This window comes from Pristiophorus japonicus, chromosome 15, assembly GCF_044704955.1.
Source record: "Pristiophorus japonicus isolate sPriJap1 chromosome 15, sPriJap1.hap1, whole genome shotgun sequence".
NCBI classification, from domain to species: domain Eukaryota; kingdom Metazoa; phylum Chordata; class Chondrichthyes; family Pristiophoridae; genus Pristiophorus; species Pristiophorus japonicus.
In genome coordinates this window covers 154,957,988-154,976,129 of record NC_091991.1, presented here as the reverse complement: position 1 = coordinate 154,976,129, position 18,142 = coordinate 154,957,988, and the positions used below count along the sequence as shown (strand labels likewise).

General features: G+C 44.5%; 1 protein-coding gene across 3 annotated transcripts in view; it reads right to left on the bottom strand.

Moving 5' to 3' along the window:
* LOC139281152 (katanin-interacting protein) overlaps positions 1-17,745 on the bottom strand; it is a 144,726-nt gene extending 126,981 nt beyond the window's left edge. For 2 of the 3 annotated variants that reach the window (XM_070901149.1, XM_070901150.1), the window contains exons 1-3: positions 17,619-17,745; positions 11,356-11,423; positions 7,471-7,562 (exon numbers count right to left, since the gene is read on the bottom strand). In XM_070901149.1, coding sequence (XP_070757250.1) covers positions 7,471-7,562; positions 11,356-11,423; positions 17,619-17,625 — 167 coding nt within the window. In that variant the 5' untranslated portion in view covers positions 17,626-17,745. Of the gene's footprint in view, positions 1-7,470; positions 7,563-10,822; positions 10,917-11,355; positions 11,424-17,618 lie in introns of those variants that run through there. The other variant, XM_070901151.1, reaches the window with a different exon arrangement.
* Between the last annotated feature and the right edge of the window lie 397 nt (positions 17,746-18,142).

Genomic DNA, 18,142 nt, shown 5'->3' with positions numbered 1-18,142 from the left:
CGAAAGGATAGGGAAATTTGGAGACTAAAAGAAATTAATTGAGGCTCATTAGAAAATTAGGCTCACAGGGAATAAAATGGGGATTTAAATAGAAGATAGGTGTTCAACTCAGGTACGACGTCGACCTTGTATATCACTTGGCCCGTCTAGGCTCTGATTGAATTAAAAAAAAACCCCCGCAGCAACTCGGAAGGTAGGGCCGAAGCGAACGCGCAGTGACGTAAACGCGCAGTGAAGCGAACGCGCAGTGACGTCAACGCGCAGTGACGTAGACGCGCAGTGACGCCGACGCGTAGGGACGCAGAGGCGCAGCAACGCGAATCGCGAAAGTCAGTGCTAATGGCAGTAAGTCTGTAAGTTTTAAAGTGTTTAGAGTTTTAAGTAAAGTTTTAAGTATTGAAATCGCGCGGCGACGCGAACCGCGCGGCGACGCGGGTAAGTGTTAGAAGTCCTTGTTTATCTTTTAAAGTTTAAAGTATCTTAACTCGCGCGGCGACGCGAGCCACGGGTCGACGCGGATTGCGCGGCGACGTGAACTGCGAGGCAACGCGGATTGCGCGGCGACGTGAACTGCGAGGCGACGTGGTAGTTTAGTATTGAAATCGCGCGGCGACGCGAACCGCGCGGCGACGCGGGTAAGTGTTAGCATTAGTAAAGTTTGGTTATTTGGAGTTAGTTAAAGTCAGTGTTAGTTCTGTAAAGTCTGTGTCTATTTTTAAGTTTGTTTAAATTGCATGACGACACGAACGCGTAGCGACACAGTAATACGAGGGGCAGTGTGAAAATGGGTAATCAGTTGGATAAAACCACGGAGGCGGATAATCCGCTACAAAAGCTATGTGAGGAATTCCCTGAAAGAGCTGAAGACTTTAGAAAATTATCAGGAGCCCTGAACAAATTATTAGGGGATGACCAGTGGCCTCTAGGTCACACTAGAAGCGTAGAGGTAAAAAAAAAAGCACAGGGATTAATTTGGAGAAGGGGATGAGGAAAAGGGGATAAAAAAATGTAATTGCAACCTGGCGACATTATTGTCAGAAATTAAAAGATGCATCACTTCTATCGAGTTGGCAAACAAATGCTATTAAATTAGGACTTGCATTGACAGAGAGAACACATGTTAAAACTGTAGACGTCTTAAAAAAAAAAGAATGAATGTGCGCACGAGAAACTTGCTAAGAGATCCTCTGGGACCTCTGAGAAAGGTATTGATCAACTACAAGTTAAAATGGCTGGCTTTGTGTTAACCGAGGCTGATGATGAAATTGATGAGTGGCCACTGACTCAGCGCCCAACGGCGCCTCCTGCACCCCCTGGCCTCTTGCTCCAGTCCTCTTCCCAACACCCTCCACCTAACACTCCGGTAAAAAGAGTTAGGAACAACCACATATCACCAAAGCAACAAACCCAAACTGACTCCTCATCCTCTGATAGCGATTCGGATCCCCAGTTCACAGGCAATATAGCCGAAAGGACCAGATCTCACACTTGAAAGGGCAGAACTATATCTCAACATCACAAACAGTCCCGTAAATCTTCTAGTCAACCTACCAGTCCAAGTTGTGAAAGACATAGCAAACACCCCCGCCGATCGAGACGCAGAACTGTCAAGCAGTCAGACAGCTCTGAAACATCCTCCGGCCTAGAAATGATTTCCAAGATCCCAAAGTCCCGACACCAATTCCCCGTCAGACCAATGCCAAACCCTGATGCACAACAAGCTGCAGACCACCTCTCTATAGATGTCTGTGATCTTCAAACAACTATTTGATTGCTCACGCTATCCGGACAGATGGAAAGGGCAGTTAGATATTATTGGCAGAAAAAGAAAGGGGAGGGGGGAGGTGCGCCCCCAACCCGGGTCAAGACTGAATACGTGACTAGAAAGGAAGAGCCATCTCGGGAGGAAGGATCAATAGAACCGTAGTGTGGCATACAGGATTGGATGGATAAGCAAGGATACGGTTATACTAAACAACCAAACGGCCCGAGCCCTGCTAATAAACCTCCCTATTGTCCCCGGCATGGTATGGGAAGAGGCCGGGACTGGGTAAGAGGAATTGACTGTTTTAATTGTGGGCAGGAAGGACATTGGAATAAAAATTGCCCCTACCGTCAGCATGGAAAAGGAAGAGGAGGAAGAGGAGGGGGGCAAGGGGGAAGAGGAGGATCTTACACTAACTTCTCCCAGAACAACCCCTTTGGTCAATTGTCCCCCGATTGACTACGCAGCTTAATTGTGCAGGGATCCTCCCCGGACGACAACCCATTCTGAATGAGTGGCAACCCTTTTTGATAGATACGGGAGCCTTCATGTCTTCTGTACAATCAAAGCTTAAACTCCCTGCCTCTACTGAAACACAGGAACTTTCAGGATTCCTGGGACAAATCTCGACATTCCCAGTGTCAGAACCGGTTAAAATGGGTTACCAGGAAGAATCGGTGGAACATCGAGTTGTTATCACAACCAATCTGGACTGTAACTTGATGGCTAGAGACCTCCTTTGCAAATTCCAGTTGCATTTGGAGTATGGAGATTATTGTAAAACAGGAAACCCTTAAGCGGCAGTATTATACCACTAGAACCCCTCAGTGGTGGTCTCTGGACCTGCCGCAGGCACCCTATCACGTGACCCTGGCATACGATCCCAGTGGAAAGAATATCAGGATCACGAAGGGGAAGTGAAGGGAATTCTATTAAGGGCTAGAGTGACTGGACTGGAAAGAGAGGCAGATTTTGTGGAAGTGGATAAGAATCTGTGGAAACAGCCCCTAACAATGGCACCGCATATTGCTCGTGAAGTATTAGCCCCTCACCATGCTAAAGATTTGGGAGTTATGGTACGCAAGGCCATAGATGAGGCTGACCCTACCAGCCGGGATGTGCAAATCGTAAAACATGGCCGAACAGTCCAATTTAATGGGGACCCCGAGAAAGTATTAACAACTCTACGGCATCATACTGGCTCGGACATACCTGACTATGTGGATCCTCATGTGTGGGCAGAGGACCCCTTTCCAAGTGGGTTATACTCCCATTAATTGAGATCCCAGTGCAGGGCAATGTGGACTGGCCCTCTATCTGACAGAACCCACTGAAATCACAGGCAATCCTAAACTGACTTTTCGGCACTGTACTGCAATTAATCCGGCCTGTTTTCTTACTGAGCCACCCCAAGATGAGGAAGAACCCAGTCATGATTGCTTATCTTTAATTTAAGAGGCCACATCAGTCAGGGAAGATTTAGTTGATGGAAGATCCAGACTGTATTCTTACTGAGCCACCCCAAGATGAGGAAGAACCCAGTCATGATTGTTTATGTTTGTTGACGGAAGTACTTCTATTAATCCAGAAGATACACAAATCTCAGGATACGCCATAGTAAACCAGGAGAATCAGGTCTTGGAATCTGCTGCTTTGAAACCACCTATTCTGCTCAACAAGCTGAACTATTCGCCCTCACCCAAGCCTGTATCTTGGCCAAAGATCTCAAAGTCAATATCTATACCGACTCTAGGTATGCCTTTGGGGTGGCGCATGATTTCGGACAATTATGGAAAAATAGGGGATTCCTAACCTCACAGGGGAATGAGATATCTCAAACAGTTAGTATCTGATTTGTTGCAAGCCCTCATGTTCCCCAAATGCATTGCCATTGTCAAATGTACCGCCCATACTACCGGAAATTCTCTGGTTGATATAGGGAATCGTTGTCCTGACCAAGAGGCCAAACAGGCCTCTCGTGACCAACAGATGGTAGTGCCCAAAATTATGAGTCAGACTAAAAATCCTGCGAAGGATAACTTAGCCTCGGAAAAACCAATGCCAACCATCCAAGATGTTATAAAAGCACAGGGGGACGCTCCTGAAAAAGATAAACTGTTGTGGAAATATTATGCATGTACTTATGACAATGTTTCTAAACTCTGGACCACTCCCGCGGAACAGACTTGCATGTCTGACGAGTTGGCTTCATGGGTTATAGAATGTCTGCATTTTGCTACTCATTGTGGAGCAAGGGCAACAAGTGATACGCTTTTGGCTACTTGGTGGCACCCTAAACTCCAGGCGCTCACCCAGAACATCAGTAGTCGTTGCCTGGTTGGCCAGCAACATATTCCAGGGAAGGGAGTCCCCTGTGATTGGGGTAAAACGCCCCTACCCGAAGGTCCCTTTGAGACATTTCAGTTGGACTACATTGAGTTGCAAAAAGTTCAGTGTTACAGATATGTGTTAGTAATAGTAGATGTGTTTAGCAGATGGATTGAAGCCTACCCTAACCTGGACAATAAGACTCAGACAGTTAAGGTGTTAATGAGGGAAATTGTTCCTAGATATGAGATCTCAGCTAGACTGATGACCACCTATGTTCTTTCTCTGACTCAGGCTCTGCGACTAGTTCACAACCAGGTTCAAGATGCTCACCTCGACCTCCCAGTTTTACCCGAATTGTCCCTCGTGGCACCAGGGAAGTATGGATTCGGAAGGGATTAGAGCCACAATAGGAGGGGCCTTTTTAGGTGTCACTCACTACCCCCACTGCAGCCAAGGTTGAGGGGAAAAGTGCCTGGGTTCACCTGCACCACTGCAAGCTCATCACCATTTAAACAAATTTTGCTGGTTAGTCTAATTCCTGTTTCTGTTCCAGATCTCCTCCTCCCTATAGCTGAACAAGGCAGTTGAAGGAGGATCAGTTTGAACTCTTACCTGTCAGACAGCCAAATACACTGACGGAGACCTGAAGGGAAACGTGAAAACAGAACTCTTTTTATCAGCTAAATAATTGGACTATTTATAAGATGAGACTGTGTCTGTATGCTACTGTCTGCATAATAGTGTTGATATATGACAGTTTTGGTGCACGGGAAGGAAGACAAAGGCGAGAGCTCCATGTAAACACCTTTTTGTATATGTCTTACGTTTATGCGGAAAAAGGGCACTTCACTAGATGCTGGGTGTGTTCACATATCCCTATACATTCCAAAGGGGGAATTCCTTTGCGCACCGTTCCCCTGACCCTAACTGAGACTGTTAGATGGATTCAAAGAAACGATATTGGAACAGGTAGCTAACCGCACTGCTGAGGCTCTGGAGGGCATCACAGCTGAAATGGTAGCGATAAGGACCGTAGCATTACAAAACCGAATGGCCCTCGATTACCTGTTAGCTGAGAAAGGGGGAACGTGTGCCCTGATAGGATCTGAATGTTGCACTTACATTCCTGATAGTTCAGAAAACATAACCCACCTTGCCGATCACATAAGGAGGGAGGTGAAAAAGTTATCCACACCAGCAAAAGAACTTAGCAGGTTTGATTGGTTTCTGGGTGGATCTTGGAGATCCTATCTAATACATGGGGCAATTGTTCTCATCATAATAATTACCTGCTGTTTGATTGTTGGTTGCCTTAACCTCTGCTGTAAAGCAATGACAAGGTTAGCAGACCCTCTTGTGGTCAAGGGTTCCTGGGTTATGATCCAACAAACTAGAGAACTACTCAACAATGCAATACTCATAGAATGATCCTAAATGTTATCATAGAATGATAAAAGGGGGGATGTGGATATCTGAACGGAATATATGGAATTAAGGACAGTAAAGTAAACGGGATATATGAAGATGTATAAGCCATGGAAGAATAGCTGGGAGAATGTCAGATTGCAAATAGTGCAACATCAGCATAGCTAACAGTCTGTCTCAAGGTTTCAAGTCACTAATCCTGCCAATAATATATAATTGTAACATGAAATACATCTGCAGAATTGCAAGGTCTCAGTAAATAGTCACACCATTAGATTGAAACATTTGGAGGCAATACTTGAGCTTTCAAGAAGAACATCTCATATAGATTGACTAATGAGTGGCTGAGTTAGACTGTCAATCCATTTGTATTTTGTTATCTGATTTCAAAACTGTATAACTGTTAACGCTTTACGATGTAACTTCACCTATCCGTAGGGAGTGTGTACGCTCTATCCAGAGAGTATATCTTCTGTCTGATAGGTCTTACTGGCCGGTAATAAAGACTGCTTTGTTCAAAGCACAAGAGGTATTCGACTCAGTAATTTTACTGAACCAGATTGAAGTAAAAGAATCCAGGAATTAACATTACCAGCAGCCCTGGTGGCCCAGTGGAGGCTATCAAAGGGCCTGCAGAGTTCACAGCGGCCCTCCCCTTTAATGTGCATAAGAACATAAGAATTAGAAACAGGAGTAGGCCATCTAGCCCCTCGAGCCTGCTCCGCCATTCAACAAGATCATGGCTGATCTGACCGTGGGCTCAGCTCCATTTACCGGCCCGTTCCCCATAACCCTTAATGGTTAAAAATCTTATCTATCTGTGATTTGAATACATTCAATGAGCTAGCCTCAACTGCTTCCTTGGGCAGAGAATTCCACAGATTCACAACCCTCTGGGAGAAGAAATTCCTTCTCAACTCGGCTTTAAATTGGCTCCCCCGTATTTTGAGGCTGTGCCCCCTAGTTCTAGTCTCTCCGACCAGTGGAAACAACCTCTCTGCCTCTATCTTGTTTATCCCTTTCATTATTTTAAATGTTTCTATAAGATCACCCCTCATCCTTCCCCTAATGGAAGGGGAGGAGCGTTGAAACACGTCAGCCCTACGCGGAGAAGGCATGTAGCGCTGCCAATCCCGCCCACATAGTTCCCTAGACATCACCCTAATAAGTTTAGCGCACGACATTGCACTTCACTTCCTGTGAGGGATGGTAACCCGAATTTTAGGGCTGCCGGAGAATATCTACATGACGGTCAACAAATATATGAATAGAATTTTCATTTTTATTCTTACCCTTCTCCCCAAAGTAAAGATAATTATTCCATTAATTATCAAGGTAAGGAATAATCCACATGCGACACAGAGATGGGAATTATACCGGGGGGGGGGGGGAGGGGTCAGTGGGCGCGATCGGTAGCGGGTCGGGTGGGAAAGTGCTTATTTTTTTTGACAGCAAAGAACCCGCTGCCACGCGGTGCTACTAAATGTAGGGTCTGCCGGTACGGAGCAGACCTGACAAAATATAAGAGAGCATTCAGACTGCCTGAATTCTACACTTAAAATTGACTGTGGGGCTGTCTCACACTCCAAATATTACAACACTAAACAGTTGTTCCCTTCCCTTGTACTTAGGCAGAACCAATAGTGCCATATTTACAACCAATACAGCCAAATGTAATCAAGACGTGTTGCAAGAAATTATTGCGAACAGAATTGTTTCACAAAATGCATTAAGCATGATCAAATAGCAGTTATAGTGAACTGTGAAATGGGGGATAGCAGCCTGATTAAAGACATAGCACATCAATTTCACTACTAAAGTTAGCTTGTCTGTTAAAAACTGACATGACCTCAGTGAAAATGGCTTATCTTCAGCATTCAACAATTTAATTTTAGATATCTAATGCACTTCAGGGAAAAAAAGGTCAGGTTGAAAAACACCTACATTACCTGTTCCTGCACTGAAGTAGTATCAAATATTGATCATGTTTTTTGTCAAAGTCCATTAAAACATTTTGGTCAGCTCGGTTCGCACTAATCACCTACAAAATAAATAAGACTTCATTGAGCAACAGGTTGGGAATAAATTTTCTTCTGTTCTTAGAAATACATATTTCTGAAGCACTGTACATTTTGATCATGTGCTGCCTGTGTGAGGAGCACACTAACAAATTAAGTTTCATTGATATGATTGTACTTGTAAAGGGATTCAACTGCATCAGCAAAACAAGGGGCGCTAGTATTTTCTTTTGTTGGTGTGGTGGTCAGTGTGGGGGCCAGAATGAGTGTAGGAAGGTGCTTATACAACACGTGCCTAACATAAATCAAGTGGTTAATCCAAGAGGATTTGGCAGTTCCTTTTAATTGTTGTCGTTCTAAGCAATTGCTCAAACAGTCCTGGAATCATACTTTCAACAACATCTTGCATTTACATAGCTACAAGACAGGATAATGCACTATGGTTACAGTCACAGAGGATATCATTTGTGACTTTGGCAGGCCCATTGCAGTGATGTGGCTGGGATAGAATCCCAATTGCAGAGATCCAAACAGTTGTGGAAATGGATTTGGGAGATGACACCACATTCAAGGACTTGAGAGGAAGAGGAAATTGGAGATGGGGTAGCACTTTGCAAGAAGAGTGGGTTCAAGAGCAACGTTCCTGTTAAGCTCCGTGAAATTTGAAATGGGCTGCACAGCCCGTTGAAGGGACCGTACAACCCCAAAAATTAGGGGGAACATTGGCCAAGTATAGGTTTTTTTTTTAAAAAGAGGAGATGGGTGATGATTGCAGTTTTGAACGGGAGGGAGATAGTGGTGAGGAGAGGGAACAATTTACAATGTCAGCTAACATGGGGGCCAGGAAGGAAACTTTAGTGGAAATGGGATCAAGGGAGCAGGAGGTGGATCCCATGGATGAGACGAACTCAGAGAGAGTATTCAGAATGAATGGAAATAAACTGGAGGGAGAGAAGTAGGTTTGGGGTAAAACAGGTGGGAGCTAGGAAGGGATGTAAGCATCAGAGGCAGGTGAACAGGTAGTCTCAATCTTTATAGTGAAGTCCATGAGCTCTTAGAACTTGTTCTTAGGGTTCAGAATGGAAGGGGGCAGGTGAGAGAAGTTGAAGGAGACGATTAATAGTGGAGGAAAGAAGTGGTGCTTTTCACGGAGGAGGGCGAGACCCGATATTGCTTGATGTGGTCTAGCCAGATCTGCAGATGGATGGCTAAACCAGTTATGTGCTGTGGTCAAACTTACATAAAAAGTAAGAAGCATACATAAGATGTTTACAGCACCCAGGAAGAACACTTAATACTTGTTGGGTTGAATAGAAAATAAAATTAATAAAATAAGCTATATGGACAATCAAGAACAGAGCCAGCATGGTTCAAACTAAACTAATGATGTATCTATGTAGAAGTACTGTGTATAGGAGTGTTGAGGTTAATTATACAGATACATGCAGAATTCACATAGAACAGGAGTTTTTAAAAAGATATACTCAAGGTAGGCAGTTCTGCTTTCCTTTCATAATCTGGTGTTCAGCGAGTCAATAATTTTACAAACAAACAGTAGATTTAAATATGATTTAGAAATACCTTTACACATTTTCAAAATGTCAGACCCTGACAGATATACTTGACAAAATGCCACCTGGCTCGGTCATCTGAAAGAGTCTGGAAACTCCTTACATGATAAACACAAAACAAGATGCATCCTCCTCCCATTTTGAAAATGATAATGCAAAATGCTGAAAAGGCAATTCAGGTCATTTAAAAATGCATGCTTTGATATGTGCTTAAGATAACATTGTCATTGGATCATGGACCATTATACCGTAATTAATAGTGACCATGTTTCTAGACAAAAATCTAGGTTTGTGTGTGCATTTCGCCCATTTAAGGTTAACATGCAGAGTTATGCCCTAGAATGTGTTCTGTGAGTATGAAGGGGAAAAAAAATCTATTTATCTGCAAAATAAACCCAAACTGGAACGTTACAATGAAGCTTATCGTCAAAGGCAAATACATACCAATGGTGCTCTCTTATCTTTATTATAAAAAGGTACTAAATATTGCATAATTACAGGAACCCACTCAGTAAAGAACCACCATGCAGATCGAAGATTGAAATAAGGTTAATTACACAGAAAAATACATAATTCATATAGTACAGGAGTTTTTAAAAAGCTATTTGCACAGCATGTACTCAAGGAAGACAGTACTGCTATCCTTTCATAATTTGGCACTAGGCTGTCCATCAATATCTACTATAAGACCACTGACTCCCACAGCTACCTTGATTACACTTCATCCCACCCCGCTTTCTGGAAGGACTCGATTCCATTCTCCCATTTTTGCATCTCATCTATTCTGACAATCCACCTTAGTGCTTCTGATAGTCTTCCTTTTTCCTGAACCGAGGATTCCCCTCCACTGTGGTTGACAGGGTCCTTGATAGTGTCCATCCCATTTCCCGCACTTCTACCCTCACTCCTTCCCCTGCCTCCCAGAACCACAACTACCCCACCAGCCTCCACACTCAACAAATCATCCTCCGCCATTTCCGCCACCTCAAGCCCAATGCCACCACCAAATACATCTTCCCCTCCCCTTTCAGCATTCCAAAGTGACCGTTCCCTCCCCGACACCCTGGTCCACTATTCCATCACCCCTATTGCCCGCAGGAGATGCAACACTTGTCCAGGGCTCTAAACTCTCCTAGTTGAAACAGCGATTTACTTGTATTTTTTTCAACTTGGTATACTGTATTCACTGTTCACAATCTCCTCTACATTGGGGACACCAAACACAGATTGGGTGATTGCTTTGCGGAGTTCAGTTCGCCAGCGTGACCCTGAGGTTCTGGTCTCTTGCCACTTTAATCCTCCATCCTACTCTGGCCTCAGCCTCCAACATTGTTTCAATGAATCTCACAATGCAAGCTGAAGGAACAGCATCTCACCTTTCGATGAGACACTTTACAACCTTCCAGCCCGAGTTCAACAACTTCAGAACATAAATCACAGTTTTCTCAGACAGCAGATGCTGGTAGTAGTTCTGTTGTTGTCATTTATACCTCCTCTGGACCCATCTTTTGTTTCTTTATGGTCCCTGTTTTGCACCATCATCCCTTTTGTCATGTAATCACTCCTGCCCTCTACCCTATCATAGACTTTTCCCTTTTGTTCTCTCCTTTCCCCCTCCCTTTCGCTGCTTCTGTACTTGCTTATAAACTGTTAAATCTCTAACTTCTTCTACTTCTGATGAAAGGTTTCTCTCTCCACAGATGCTGCCTGACCTGCTGAGTCTTTCCAGCATTTTCTGTTTTTATTATAGAAGATTGAAATATAAAGGAGCCACTTTACACATGATGGCTTTGGTAATTACAGCATCTGCAAGAGACAGAAAGAAACACAAGAGTAAACCACTCACACCAGAGAAATAGGAAACAATCAATTCGAGGGATGGACAGCAAACACAGACTAACATTCAGCTTTTATATATCCTTTAGAGTAAAAAAAAACACACAACTTCCAAATGTGCTGGTTTTAGCTGTCAGCATTTCAATAAGTAGCAAAATGTTGTTCAGGTAAATGCTCTCACAATCTTAAAGTATAGGTCTTCATTCAGTCACCTGTTTTGCCTTCAATTTAGATGAGCTGTCATTTTGCTTGGAAGAAAGAAAATGTTTTCGACCCAATCTTAAAGCAAAATATAGCTAATAACTTGTCCTGAAGGTGACATTAACACAAACAATAAAACTCCATGAATCATCCAAACCTTGACACAGTTAGAGGACAAACTACTTCCTTAGGAATATTTTAATCTTACCTCACTCCATTCCTTTGACCTGCCCTTATCTGTTTTCACTTGGTCAGAGTGCCCTCTTAAACAGTGTCCTTTGGAGAAAAAAAATGTAATGCATCATTAGAGATAATGCATTGACTATAGTCAGAAAATAATAATGGTTTTATTTAGAATAAAAATAGGGGCATACAAATTACTAGCAACAGGCAAACATTTCAAAAATACAAGCCTAAGAAATTAAATGACAATGTTGGAGTTGAAATATTCTACTGGTCTAGGATCTGTGGCCTTCCATTTCTAGATCCCCTTCCCTCTCTCTCTCATTCTAATGTTTGCAGTAACACAAACAAATAAATGCAAGAATTTCCTGCTTCCTGAGCATCCAGCCATGTTGTGCGAATAATGAAAATTACAAAACTCATGGATTCAGGCAGATCCTGTTGTTTACACTGACCAACAGGTCACTTCAGGAGCAGCAGGTTAAACATCAAAGTGTGCATTTCAAGGACGAAAGCAAAGTGGAGCGGCGAAAGGGTTTAGGGAGCAGACTCCAGAGCACGTGGCCTTGGCGGCTGAAAACATGGCCATCAATGAAGGGGCGAAGGGAGGGGTGCACAAAAGGCTACAGTCAGAAGAACAAAGAGTCCTTGCAGGGTTATGGGGCTGGAGGAGCTTAGTTAAACAGTGAGAGGCAAAGCCATCAAGGGATTTAAACACTAGGGTGAGTATTTTAAATTGGAGGTGTTGGGGGACCAGGTGCCAATGTAGGTTAGCAAGGACAGGAGTGATGAGCGAGATGATGCAAGATAGGATATGGACAGCCAAGTTTTGGGTGAGTTAAAGTTCACAAAGGGAGCAAGATGGAAGGCCAGCCAGGAAGCAATGGAATAGTTGTGTCTGGAGGTCACAAAGGCATGGATGAAAGTTTCAGCAGATGAGATGAGACAGGCGATGTTATAGAGGTAGAAGTAGGCGTTCTTTGTGATGGAGAGGATTAACTGGTCAGAAGCTCAGCTCGGGGTTGAATAAGATGCAGAGGTTGTGAATCCTCTGGTTCAACTGGAGACAGTGGCCAGGGAATGGGATGGAATCAAGGGCAACAGAACAGACTTTGTGCTGGGGGCCAACAACAGTGAGTATTTGGACACTTTAAAATATGTACATTTATTTTTGAAAATATTAATTTTTTGTTTCAAATGTTTAATTAAATGCCATATTGATTAATTTTAAATGTGATTTAAAAATATATATTTTAGGTGTATGTGTATTTTTGAGGGTATTCCCATTCATACTTGCAGGGGTTCTGAACATATGGAATCCCCATAAGTATGAATGGGCATCCCCCTTCTTTCATTAGTTGGGCAAGCCCATGTGATCTATGGGGCGCTTGCGAACCGCGTGTGCCTCTGGGATACACAAGCCTCTACGCAGCTCTATGCATAGAGTCCCAGGAGCGCAAGTGTCCGAACCTTTGGGACCATCAGGCAGGTTTGTAGATTCCTTGCAGGTCGGAGGCATCGCTCGCAGGAAGCCTCCGACCGCAATTTCAGGCCCTATATCTTTGGATGATGTCACCATGTAGATGAAGCAAAAGAGGCTGCCGAGGTCGATCCTTAGAGGACTCCAGAGGTTATCAATGTGGGGACAGGAATAGGAGCCATTGTTGGAGATACTCTGCCTACAATTTGATAGATACTGTGGAACCAAGTGAAGGCAACCACATAAAGCTGGGCAATGGAGGAAAGGCGCTGGAGGAGGATGGTATAAAATAGCATCAAAAGCTGCAAAGAAATCAAGGAGAATAAGGAAAAGAAAGAGACCATGGTGTCTTTGAGATCCACTTCCTGCTCACTTGACCCCATTTCCACTGAACTGCTACCTACTCAAGTCTGAAAAAGTTGATACCCATCGAATGTAAGTAGTACTCAATTGGTCCTGTGCTGGGAAAATTTACAGGGCTATGGGGAGTGGGACTATTTGGATAGCTCTTTCAAAGAGCTGGCACAAGTACAATGGACCAAATAGCCTTTTTCTGTGCTGTATCATTCTACAATTCTATTTGATTAGAATCATTTTGATGCTGTGGCAGTGCTGGAAACCTGATTGAAGAGATTAAATATGGAGTTGTGGGAAAGATGGGCACGGATATTGGAGGTGACAATACATTCGAGGACTTCGGAGACGAAAGAAAGATGGAAATGGCAGTAGTTTTAAAGGACAGATGGGTCGAGGATGGGTTTTTTGAGAAGTGGGTCAAGGCGACTATTTTGAAAGGGGGTGAATAGTACCTGAGGAAAGGGAGCCATTTACATTGGAAGCCAGGTAGAATTGTAGAATGATACAGCATCAAAGGCAGCTATTTGGCCCATTGTACTTGAGCCGGCTCTTTGAAAGAGCTATCCAAATAGTCCTACTCCCCATAGCCCTGTAAATTTTTCCCAGCACAGGACCAATTGAGTACTTCTCTGCACTCGATGGGTATCGACTTTTTCAGACTTAAAAGTAGGTAGCAGTTCAGTGGGAATGGGGTCAAGTGAGCAGGAAGTGGATCTCAAAGACAAGATGAGCTTGGAGAAAGCATAAGGGGAGATGGGAGAGATACCAGAGAAGAACACAAATCAGTGCTATGGTAGGGAGAAGCTTGGTTTGGTGTGCAAGGGGCAAGGGGAGACAACAGAGACAGTTGAATGGATGGTCTCAATCTTAGTGACAAAGAAGTCCATGAGCTCGTCTTACCTGTTAGAGGTAAAGATGCAGAGAGCAAGAGAGAAGGATTTAAGGAGATGGTTGGTAGTGAAGAAAATAAACCAATGATCACCTTTGTTCTCCAGGACGATCCTGGGAATAGTGTGTCGTTTTAACAGAGAAGACAGACCCGATAGCGTTTGATGCAGTCCTGCCAGATCTGGTGATGGATGGCTAAATGTGTTGTGTGCCAGACAAACTCACGTCTGCACCTTTTGGACTTCTGGGGGAAGAATTAGGATAGCCGAGAGTCAAGGTTTATGGGGGACAAGGACATGAAAGGTGGAGGTGAGGGAATGGTTGAACAAATTGATAGCTGCAGAAATAGGAGAGAGTTAAGAGTTTAAAAGTACAGTTGTAATTGACTTGGTGAGGCAGGGCGGGGGAGGGGGGAGGGAAAGTGTTTTTTCAGGGGCAGATGCAAAATGAAGGGGAGTTGGAAGGGGTGGTAGAGACGTGAATGGTCGAGGAATACATGGAAATATTCAGAGATTGTCTTGTCTGTGATCAAGACCATAAGAGTAGAGAGGCCACATAAGAACACAAGAAATAGGAGCACGAGTAGGACAGTTGACCCCTCGAGCCTACTCCGTCATTTAAGATCATGGCTGATCTGATCATGGACTCAGCTCCACTTCCCTGCCCGCTTCCCATAACCCTTTACTCACTCAAAAATGTGTCCATCTCCGCCTTAAATATATTCAATGACCCAGCCTCCTCAACTCTCTGGGGCAGAGAATTCCACAGATTTACAACCCTAAGAGAAGAAATTCCTTCTCATCTCAGCTTTAAATGGGCGGCCCCTTATTCTGAGACTGTGCCCCGTAGTTTTAGTTTCCCCATGAAGGGAAATATCCACTCTGTATCCAACTTGTCGAGCCCTCTCATTATCTTATATGTTTCGATAAGATCACCCCTCATTCTTCTGAACGCCAATGAGTATAGGCCCAACCTACTCAATCCCCTCATCTCCGGAATTAATCCAGCAAACCTTCTCTGAACAGCTTCCAATGCAAGTATATCCTTCCTTAAATATGAAGACCAAAACTGCACGCAGTACTCCAGGTGTGGCCTCACCAATATCCTGTACAGTTGTAACAGGACTTCTCTGCTTTTATACTCTATCCCCCTTGCAATAAAGGCCAACATTCCATTCGCCTTCCTGATTATTGCTGTACCTGCATACTAACTTTTTGTGTTTCATGCACAAGGACCCCCACGTCCCTCTGTACTGAAGCACTTTATAATTTAAATGGAGAAAAATTGTAATTTGCTTTTCTTTTCTTTCTGCCAAAGTGGAAAACCTCACATTTTCCTACATTATACTCCATCTGCCAAATGTTTGCCCACTCACTTAGCTTATCTATATCCCTAGTGATTGTATTAAGTTCCTACCTCCCTATAGCCCCTTGATTATCCCGTATTGGGATAAGGTTGAGGGACTGGCTGTAAGTATGCCTAGGAGAGTTTATATGGAGGAAAAGTTTTAGAGGATAGAAGAATATGAAATCAGAGGAAAGGGCAAGGTGATTTGACATTGAAATCACTGAGGATGATAAGTCATTCAGTGCAGAGGCTGAGGGAGGAAAGGAGGGAGGCTATCAGAGAGAAACTCAGAATGGGGATTGGTGGGACAGTAGAGAATGAGGATTTTAAAGGAGACGCGAGAAGGATAAACCAAATAGGAGCCAAGAGACGTAAGAAACATAGAGACAACAATCGAAGGTCATTTACACTAAATAGATTGGGGTGGGGCGGTCGTGCAGATGAGAGAAAGGAAAGATCCGAGACTAAATGGATTGCAGGGTAGAAGCTAGTCAACCATTGGGTAGGGTTGCACAAATCCAGACCGGCACACATGTACTGAAGACCAAGATAAGGCAGATGCTGAGGGACATGAAGGAAGGCAAATCTACAAGATGCAGCATGCAAGTATTAGGAATAGGATGCTGGAACTGGCAGCTGTTATGGCAGATAAGGAGACCTATAATTTAGTGGGAATATCAGAAACAGCTAAATCCAAAGGATGGAAATAATTTTAACATGCTGAGTGCACAGAAAAAGAATAGATGTAACCCTATATGACAGAGTAAATGACGTTGATCCTGTGCAAGGGGAACAGCTACAAAATTAGCTACTTTGGTTAGTCATTTGAAACAAAAAAAATTCAAACTAACGCTAGAGTAGGCTGATGGAGTATGGTGTGAAATTAAATATCTGAACTTATCCAACTTGCAAGTACATTTTACAATTACTTGCTGATTGACATTTATTCTCTTAAAAATTGAGTGCTCGTTTTAAATAAACAAATTTGTTCAAATTGAAGTTTCCTTGCCAAATCAAATATTCTTTAATAAAAAGCTAAAATTTGACAATTACAATTATTTTGACTGTTTTGCAGTAGATGATGGGAGTTAAATTGAATAATCTCCAAAAGCAGTTGTTGAAGAAAACTTGCATTTATATAGCATCTTCCATGACTACCGAATGTTTCAAAGCATTTGAGCCAATGAAGTACTTTTGGAGTGTAGTCACTGTTGTGATGTGGGCCAATTTGTGGGCAGCAAGCTCCCAAACAGCAATGTGATAATGACCAGATATTCTGTTTTTTTTATTATGTTGATGAAGGGATAAATAGTGACCAGAAACCAGGGATAACTCCACTGCTTTTCCTTGAAATAATCCCATGGGATCTTTTACATCCACCTTAGAGTGCAGACATGGCATCGATTTAATGTCTCATCCTAAAGGCAGCACACCTCTGACAAGTGCATCACTCCCTCAGCACTGCACTGGAGTGTCAGCCGAGATATTTGGGCTCAAGAGCCTGGAGTGGGACTTGAACCCACAACCATTCTGATTCAGAGATGGGAGTGCGACCCACTGAGCCACAGCTGACACTCACGTTGTTACCTATCTTTAGAGGGCATCAATTTCCCTCGGAATACGAAAAGATTACCCCAAATACAAGATCCCATATGAAACTAAATTTTGCTGAAACAAATACTGAAACTGAACGAGAATGATTCAAAGTAATAGCACTCAAGGAAATCAGTGCAAGTAAGATGTTCAGACACAGTGACCACTGAATGAGGTTTATGATAATTGTCATTGACTCAAACATAAATATACTTTTCTGAAAACAGTTCAAAAGATTTTCAAACTTTGGCACTCTTTGAAAATAACACTTGAATTCCGTGCTGTGACAATGCAACCCAAGGGATAAGGCAAGGAGCTGAAGTGTGACTAGCGATAACCAGCATAGCAACGCAACAAGCGTCGCTGACAGCGGGGAAGCCCTGGAGGCTCAGCTCAGCATTTGCCTAGTTACAGAGCCCAGGGTGAGGCCCCGCTCTCACCCTCCTCACTGGTCAGCTGGTGCCCACCAAGTGGCCGCGCCTCTCCGGCCGCAGACTGACACAAGGGGCTGGGGCTGGACCCGAGGCCTAGCGGCTTTCCCGCCGCCCACACGGCACTGGGGTCGGGATCCAGGCGACTCGCCTGGCCCAGTGAGCCGCCCCTGCCATGTCCCCTGTACTCACGCTCCATGTCATTGCTGGCACTGCTCCCCCGGCCACCGGCCCCAGGCCCCTGCACCCACACTCCCGGCTGGCCTGAAGTTTGTGCCGGTAACGGCGGCAACGGCCAACCACCGCGCACTTCCGCCCGCCCGGCCGCGAACCAATCGCCGCCCACTTCCGCTGCTCCGAGACCAGGAGCGAGACGGTACCGGGGGCACAGGGCCCCTCAGTACCCGGGCTCAGTGTCCGGGGCTCAGGGCCCCTCAGTACCCGGGCTCAGGGCCCCTCAGTACCCAGGCTCAGTGTCCGGGGCTCAGGGCCCCTCAGTACCCAGGCTCAGTGTCCGGGGCTCAGGGCCCCTCAGTACCCAGGCTCAGTGTCCGGGGCTCAGGGCCCCTCAGTACCCAGGCTCAGGGCCCCTCAGTACCCAGGCTCAGTGTCCGGGGCTCAGGGCCCCTCAGTACCCAGGCTCAGTGTCCGGGGCTCAGGGCCCCTCAGTACCCGGGCTCAGGGCCCCTCAGTACCCGGGCTCAGTGTCCGGGGCT